General features: G+C 44.7%; 1 protein-coding gene across 1 annotated transcript; it reads right to left on the bottom strand.

Moving 5' to 3' along the window:
• Window positions 1-884: 884 nt before the first annotated feature.
• Window positions 885-7,716, bottom strand: STARD4 (StAR related lipid transfer domain containing 4). Its single transcript, XM_030968593.1, has 5 exons — window positions 7,303-7,716; window positions 5,394-5,443; window positions 3,543-3,669; window positions 2,279-2,393; window positions 885-1,707 (listed from the first exon to the last, which is right to left on the bottom strand). The coding sequence occupies exons 1-5, from the start codon at window positions 7,405-7,407 to the stop codon at window positions 1,481-1,483; spliced, it is 624 nt and encodes a 207-aa protein (XP_030824453.1). The 5' UTR covers window positions 7,408-7,716; the 3' UTR covers window positions 885-1,480.
• Window positions 7,717-8,765: the final 1,049 nt, after the last annotated feature.

Here is an 8,765-nt window from a genome sequence, read left to right as displayed (position 1 = left end):
CCAACGTCAAAAAAGCCAGTATTACTGGGAACTTTCATCTGAGTTTTTGGTTTTTTGAGGGTACATTACCCCTCCCTGGATTATATGTATACAACTCCACAATATCAGGGATCCAAGATACCTTCCCAAACTCCCACACAGCTAAACTTGCAACTGTGAGCACTGGCAAAACATGGGGATAACTACAGCATCACCTGAGCAAATGACACATACCAACATCAAAGGCTTAACATCAGATTTTGAAGAGAATTCATGTTCCTAGCAGGGAGGGAGTTATTTTTTAAATGCTGCTGCTATGTATCTGTCAGAATCACAGATTCAGATTGCTGAATATTCTTGAAATCTGCATCTTAAAAAAAGACCCTGTATCCTTCAGCAGATCTCAGCAATTCTGCACCTTCAGCTTTGGCCTTCAGTTGCTCATGTTTTAGGATGTTAATTTATTGCAAAGATCAATCTAGGGGAAGTAGCACAGAGCACTCCACAGCACCAGAACACTGGCAAGTCTGTGCTGTTGTGGCTACAGCAACAGCACTATCCCTGAAGCAAGTGAGTGTCTCTTTCTGCTGCTTTTGTAATTCCAGGGTTTGCAGTTAAAGAAACACACACAGAAAGAAAGCCCCACAAAAACCCACCAAATGAAATCCCCCACACACTATTACATGCAACTTTAAGTCAAAAACTCCTTAGAAGTACAGGGTGTCACTGAAGATCCACTGGAGGTTTGCTATTTTGACAACTGTATGATTAAAAGTTCACAAAAAAAAAACTATGGAAAGACCCCTGATGACCTAAATGAGCTTTGGATCAGCTGTAAGGGCATTTCTTTATGTACTGAGACTGTTCTATACAACAGCAAATAAGTTACAGTTACAACATCAAAGAAATGCCAATAATGAACACTTATTTTTGCTCTCAAGTACAAATAGCTTTCTTATGAATAGTATCATTTAACAACTTAGCTACATAATATCCATACAATAAAGCAAATTTTAAAAACAAATTACAGAGGCAGATGAACAAACGTTAAAAAATAAATTAAAATTTAGGTAAATATAAATATATATAAATTACAAAATTACATCTTCAATGAGATGCTGCCTGTACAGCAACCTGCACTATCAAAATCCTGAGCACCTGGCTTCCAAAACTGCTGAAGAGAGCTGAGCTCACACTGCATTTTTCAAGCCCACACACACATCTTGTGCTTTCTACTGAGGAAGCTGGCAGTTTAGAGATTCAGGCTATTCCTCACAAAGCTGCAGAGTGCTGAGCAGTAAAAAGCATCTCGCACTGTGCACTGGGAATGTATGCCAATGATCACATCAAGAAGCACTTGCTAAAGTTGTTTGGATCCTCAAGACAAAGGTTCGGGCGTCATTCAGGAAGAGCGTTACCTCAATTTAGTAGGTAACCTATGCTAAGCTAAACAACATAATCTGATTGCAAGGAATGCGCTGGCTTTTAAGTCACTGTTTGTCTACGCTTTGAGTGCCTTTTTGAGGTCAGAATAGAAATTGGCCAGGGTGCTAGACATGGCAGTGTCTACTGCAGACTGCGGCAGCATCCCTCGCAGCTCAGTCTGGATGTAGCCTGTCAAAAGACTGTGGCCAGGAGAGTCCTTGAGAGGGACACAGAACCAGCCGCAAGGGTGATTGAATCCACGGACAAAGTTTGGTCTCACCTCTCCGTAGTCCAGGCTTATACCTATCAAGGAAAATAAAAGAAACAAAAAAGAAAGGAAATTAATTTGAAAGAGGTTAAAAAAAAATTAACGTGCAGTAAATTTGTAATATATAAGGTTCTGGTTGGGGAATTTAGTAGTAGTGACAGGCACACTACGAGTTTCCGGGTATTTTAATGCATGGAATTTGCTGTTTATCCAAACTCTGCGACAGACAGAAGAGCATGATTAGCAAAAAATCAAATGTTAAGAGGACATTCCTCCTATTTACAAGAAGCAAGTTGTTACTCATCCCATTTTGCTCTAAGACCACAGCTGAAGGACTCAACTTGTCTCTAACACTCCTGCCCCACAGCTGACATAAGTGAAGCCTGGCAGAAACAAATGGTCCATAGGTAAACCAGTAACTTGTACACTTCTTTAAATATGTAAAATGTTAAAACACCTTTACATTTGTTAAAACACCTTGAATTTATATGCTGAAAACCATCTTAGACCATTTTTGGAATGTTTACTACTACTAAATCTGAACCAAATCTTAAGCCAAGCAACTGTTGTAAAATAAGAATTTAGCAGAGGCAGGTGGTGGCTTACCACATGTTAGAAGCCCATCTTCATAGCTTGTAGTGTAAGAGAAATCAACAAACTCCCTCGGTGCTATGATGTTCCAGAGCTGGCCAGCAGTTGTATAGCGCATCACACAGCAGTTCTTGTTGAGTGACAGAATTATAAGGGAAAAAAAATGTAACTTAGGATAATGAATACAGGGAAAGGTAATGCTTGCAGGGAGCTAACATTTTTCACAAAGTTCACAGCCACTGTCAACTGCACTGCAAATTCAGTGAGGTCTGAATGGCTGTGCCATTCTCAACCTAAAATCTGGAAGTTTTAAGGATTTGTGGTCTACAACTGAGAGTTATGGAAGCAGAGAGTATCTGGCACCATAAAGATTTAAAGATCTGAAGCTAGAGAACTTTGGCATGCCTGACAACTGAAAGCTACGTGGCTCTTATGTCACCAAAGAGCACTTGGGAAGTCAAAAAGGACCATAAACAAACTTCAAGAGGAATCTCTTAGTACTAAGATACTCTATCTAATACTTTTATCCACTAAGTGAAAAATAAAATGGAATGTGAACAATTCTTCAAAATAGGCTTTCTTATAATAGAGTCTGTATAAATTTTATATAGACAAAATACCTTGTCATATAAATCTTCTTTCAGAGACAGAGCAAATGACAATCCATGTTCAAGCCACGTGTCCAGATGAGGGTTTTGAATTCATACTGCATGTCTGCGTTAACCAAAGGAAGGCTACTAGCTGTTCAGTAACCAGCTTCAAAACTACCTTTCTTTTATCAAGTCCTGACCCTCAGTATAACCTGTTTTGTGTCTCAGCACAAAGCCATAATACACAAGTCAGCCCTTCAGGAAGAGGGGGAGGTTACAGCTTCCAGATGTGTGGAGTAATACTATTGTTTGCTGCAGAACAGAAGAAAGCAAGCTGCATGAAATGGCTTTGGCATACACAGTATTACACAGTAGCCCTCTGTATGTGAATTTTATCAGAGGCTATCAGACCTCCCAGGTCCAAGAGAATTGTGACTGACTCCCTTATTTTTAGCATTAATGGAAAGATGCACTTCAAGCTTCAGAATAGGACTGTGCTGCCAGAGAGCCTGATGTGTGGTCACACAGGGCATGTATGCACAATGCTGCTCATGCATGCAAACAAGAAGGCTGAGAAAGGTTCAGATCTGTTGGAATAGCTCTGCTCTACATGAATGTTAAAGCCATGAATGTTAAATTCATGTATTCATCAGTACACATCTCGTTCAAGAATCTAAGCAAGTCTTCACCTCTTCAAATGTTTCCATGATGTCCATTGAAGTCATTAGGCTGTCCCAGTCTAGCCTGTAAGGTCCAGGGCGAATATGATCCACTATTCTGTTAGTAACATCTTCCACCACTCCTTGAGCTTTGTAGCTAGAAAAATGTGTTTACATTTAGTAAGAAATTCTTCATATTACATTAATTTTCAACAGTACACTTACATTAAAACCTTCGTACCAGGGAGTATGGTCGGTGGACAATTGTATCAGAGAAAACAGTACAGGAAAACACCTATGGGTGCATCTATTCTTCTCTGCAAGAAATTTGTTTCTGAAAAATTTGTCTTTTTTATACAGTTAGTATTTTATAAATGGCAAATTCCTTCCTTGGATAAAAATTATTCTGTTTATTTCTCTAACAACTGTAACAATTTGTCATTTTACTCCTACTGCTTGGCTAGCAAGGGAGTTCACCTTAGGTAAGTAAACCTAAAGTAAAAAGGAGATCACGAATATAATGGGAAAAACATTTTTCATAAACCAGAAGTATCAGGATGTTGGAGATTGAAATGCTATGGTTTACATCTTGAACAGTTTTGTGAAGGACTTTTGCCTATTATAGCAAAACTGTGTAATAAAAGCTGCACAGAAGCACCCTCAATGGGCCTCCTGACTGAGGCCCTGGACTATAAATTGATTTGAGACAAGATAAAGTGACTCAGGTCTGGGCTGGGGGAGAAAAATACTTCCACAGGATTAAACCCAGCACCTTTGGGTGGAGGCCACAGCCCCAGTCTTATCTGCTGTCAGGCTGGAAGGGACCCTCACACCAAAAGGGGGAGGATAAGACATTTTGGGTGTGTGGTGAAAAAGCTTCTGCTCAGAGGCAATGAAAGCCCAACACCAGCTCAGCTGTGGGGCCTCTTCACCCTGGCAAAACCACATCTAAGGGACATCCACATGAGGGACAGCAGAGGGGTTGTCATGGCCTAATAAAGAGACCGCCCCCTCAAAGGGGGCCCCAGACCCTGCACCAAAGCTGCATATGATGCAAAATGACATAACGGATCGAGTCAAGCAAGGGACAGTGTCAAACTTGCCCCCCTCAGGGGAGGCACCTGGGCATTCCCACCTGCCCAAACCCTGTATTAATCCATGGGACTCTATACTTTTGGGTGGGGGACCCTCACCACCAAGAAGACTAGACTGAGGGGAACAATGAGACATCACTGGGACCCGTAGAGGGGTAACATGCTTCTACTTAACCTGTCACGCTCCCTGTCTCCCCAAACACACTCCCCTTCTTCTACTTCTTTTTTTCTTCCTTTTTCTTTGCCTCTTTCACTACTAAATAAAATGTATGAATTTTTCAGCATCAACACCTAGCCTTGTTTGGTTTTAATCAAGTCTTGGGAATATCTGAATGGTTTTGGGTTCATTCTGCTTTATTCACAGAGAGTCAGTTCTCTTTACTCCTCTGTGATTAGAGCGGATCATAACACAGGAGTAGAACCAAGCTAATGAGTACAAGGACTGACTGAGCTGTCAGCCAGTGACCCTGCAGGACTACTGAACCCAGGCTTGATTCTGAGCTTTACAGGACATCATTTCTGGGCAGATGCTGTTGCCACTTCAGCTAATGGGAGTCCTGTGGTGTGTTCCACAGACTTCACTGTTGCTCTAGACACCATGCAATGCTAAAGTATCAAACTGAAAAACTAGAAAGGAATCATCCAGCCACAGCAGGTAACCCATTTAGCTTTCCCTCAGGAGGATCTGTGTAGCTGAGGGCTATAGAATTCACAGCCTTAATCTCTAAATTCTACAGAACACATTTGTGGAACATTAAAAATGTATCTCTTGTGTAGGCAAACTTACAGGTATCCACTGAATTCCTCTGATGGTTTACGCCACACAGTTGCATCTTTCTGAAAGAAAATATAAGCCACAGTATTAATTGTCACTTGGATACAATTGCAAGAAGTCCACAAAATGCTTCAACTTCCTTGAAGAAAAGCAGACAACTTTATAACTAGCCATGGTTCACCTGGGCACCACTGCACAATTTTCCTCAGATTTTTCAGATATCTTTTACTTGTAATTTTCTATTATTTCAAAAAAATCAGAAAATTTGCTCTCTCAGAGTGAAATGCCAGAAGTCTGTGCAGAAGTAGGGTTTGGTAGGCCAAGTCAGTTTACTGTGAAAACACACAGAGTAATGGAACAACATTAGCAGGGAAAGCCTTCCAATTGCAAGGCCACTGGAAAGCCAACAGCCGGATGTTGCTCAGACAGGAAGACCACACTGCTCCTGCTTGCACTCCTTTAACACACATTACAGAAGCATGCATGAGGTGCAGGTGCAGAAAAGAAAGTTCAATTACCTTTCTCTCCTAGATGCCTGACTAGAAGAATCTTGCAAGCAGTAGTCTATTTATTTTAAAGTTACCCAGAGAAAATAGAGAAACCAGTATCTTCTGATTTTTATGTAACTATGACATGGAACCTCTGTACAAAGTGTCTGAATTTTGGTGTTGAAAAGAGTACCATATGGCACCCCTTTCTTTGGAATCATGATTATATAAGCAAAAAAGACCAAATGTCCTAAAGAGCAGTACTGTTAAGTACCAGACCCAGAATTATTTAAGGTATTTTGGGGCACAACACGTCTCCTTGTGGTAGGTAAAGCTTGAGTTTCTTTTACATGGCACAGTATCAAAATGGAAAGAAGGGAGGAAGAAAAGAAAGGAAAGAGGAAGGAAAGGCTGGAGAGGGGTAAAATCTGAGGATTTGGAACACAAGGATGCAGGCAACTTTTTAAAGGAATTCAGTAGTACTTAATATAACAACACATTTAGTAGAGTAGAGGTGGTATAGGTGCATTGCAAGAGTAAAAGGCTTGGATGCTCCATTCCTCCCTCTCCAGACAGCAAATTTATTAATTCTGCAAATAATAAGTTACATTTGGATCAGATGCCTCTGTCCTATCAGTGTCTGCTCACGATGGAAGAAAAAATAAAAGCACTACTCAAACCACTGTAACAAAAAGACAAAGATAGAAATTTACCACACTAGTCCTACCATATTGCTACACTTCTACTTTCTGTGGATGGGGAACCAAGAAGTATTCACCCAGCCTAGGACTGGTGCACAAGCAAAGGCTATTTAGCTTGTTGAAGCACAACTCAAAAAACCCAGGCAGCTCAAGAGGATGGCAAACTGGTTGGAGAGAGCAGGAACTGTATTCTCTTTCAGAGAAGGAAACTTAGGATAATGTGCAGTCTCTAAAGAAGATCAGAAAAGTGAAACAGTATAAGAGGAAGCCTTGAGAATTATCTCATTTCTTAAGAAGGAAAGAATTTTCTCATTTCTAAGAGGAAGATATTCGAAAGCTAAAGCATGATGAACTATTTATTGACAAGAGATTCCAGATGCCTGTGTCTGCTTTGCTGGAAGTACACGTGAGCCTCTTGCAACACGATTAATGCTAAGTACTTCCCATTTTGTAGTAAGTCAAGCCTATAATCCCACACAGGTTCTTCCGTGAGATACACCCCTGAAAATGGGTAGAAGAAATGACAGAGTATGCCTGAGAACAGGAAAAACACATCCTGTCATCTAAAGATATTCTAGAGTGATGGTTTCACAGCGTCTGTCAGTTTAAAGTCCTGCAGGGCGCGGCCAAGTGTTTCTCAGCCGTGTGGCACGGCACAGCGGGCTCTTTCCGCTGCACCGGTGACCCACAGCTTCCTGCGGAGCAGAACCGAGAAGCGCCCAGAGCACTCACGGTTTTCTTCGCCACGCGCCAGTCGCCGTCTCCGATGCTGTGGTACCGAATCAGCGTGTTCCGCAGCTTCGAGGCCAGGGGCGCGGGATTGGGCAGGGGATCCATCTGCTTCCCTTCTGCGCGAAGATGCCTAATCACACAGACACAGAGCAGAACACGGCACGGAGTCAGGGATGCCAGCAACAGCGCGGATCTTCCAAACCCGAACGGAGGATGCGGAAAACACCGCCGCGTGCACACTCGCACATCTCCCAGCCGGGTTCAGGTGGCAGAGAGCGGCTACCAGGGGCGCAGGCCGAGGGTCAGGGGCTCAGGCCGAGGGCCAGCAGCCGCCACCCCAGCCGCAGCGCCCACCCGGGATCCGCCGGGGACGCGGGACAGGCGCGCTCCCCTCACGGCCGCGCCGCCGCCCCAGCTCCGCGCACACCTGCGGCCCGCCCGACAGCGCGCGATACCGGCAGCCAATCAGAACGCGACCGCCCCGCCGGCGCAGCCAATGGTGGCGTGGTCCGCCGGGCGCGGGGGCGGAGGGGACCGCCCCTTCGCGTCACGCGACCTCGCGGTGCGCTGCCTCCGTGACGTCATGAGGCAGAGGCGGAGCCTTGGGCCGGATTGGGAATGGCGGGGGTGGTGTGAGGGAGGGCGGAGATGGTGTGAGGGAGGGAGGCCGCGGGAGCGGGAGTGCAGGCGGCCCCGACACCTGCGGGCGCAGGGAGTGGGCTGATTTGCTCACGCCTGTCTGGCAATGCCGCTTTGTGCTGATCGCAGAGAGTCACAGAATTGGCTGAATTGAAAGGGACGCATCAGGATCATCGAGTCCCAACTCCTGTCCTGCATAGGACACTTCAATAGTCACAGAATGCCCGAGAGCATTGTCCAAACGCTTCTTGCACTCGGTCAGGCTTGTGCTGTAACCACTGCCCTGGGGAGTCTGTTCCAGTGCCAAACATCCTCTGGGGCAAGAACCTTTACCTGATACCCAGCCTAAACCTGCCCGGACACAAGTTCAGGCCATTCCCTTGGGTCCTGTCACTGTGTACCCCAAAGAGATCAGGGTCTGCCTCTCCTTTTCCCTTTCCAATGAGGAAGTTTCAGACCCCAGTGAGGTCTCCCCTCAGTCTCCTCCAGGCTGAACAGAACAAGGGCTCTCAGCCACTCCTCACAAGGCTTCTCAAGGCCCTTCACCAGATCTGTGTCCTTTCTTTGGACACTCTCTAGTAGCTTTAGATTGTTTTTACATTGGGGTCTCCCAAACTGCCCCCAGGACTCAAGGTGAGGCCACCCCAGCCCAGAGCAGAGTGGGACAATCCCCTTCCTTGCCCAGCTGGGGATGCTGGGCCTGATGCCCCCAGGACAGGGATGTCCCTCCTGGCTGCCAGGGCACTGCTGGCTCATGTTCAGCTTGCCATGGACCAGGACCTCCAGGTCCCTCTCTGTGATGCTGCTCTCCAGCCTCTCATTCC

Source organism: Camarhynchus parvulus, chromosome Z, assembly GCF_901933205.1.
Source record: "Camarhynchus parvulus chromosome Z, STF_HiC, whole genome shotgun sequence".
NCBI lineage: Eukaryota > Metazoa > Chordata > Aves > Passeriformes > Thraupidae > Camarhynchus > Camarhynchus parvulus.
Note: the sequence above shows the minus strand (reverse complement) of the source record. Positions and strands in the feature narration are given on the sequence as shown.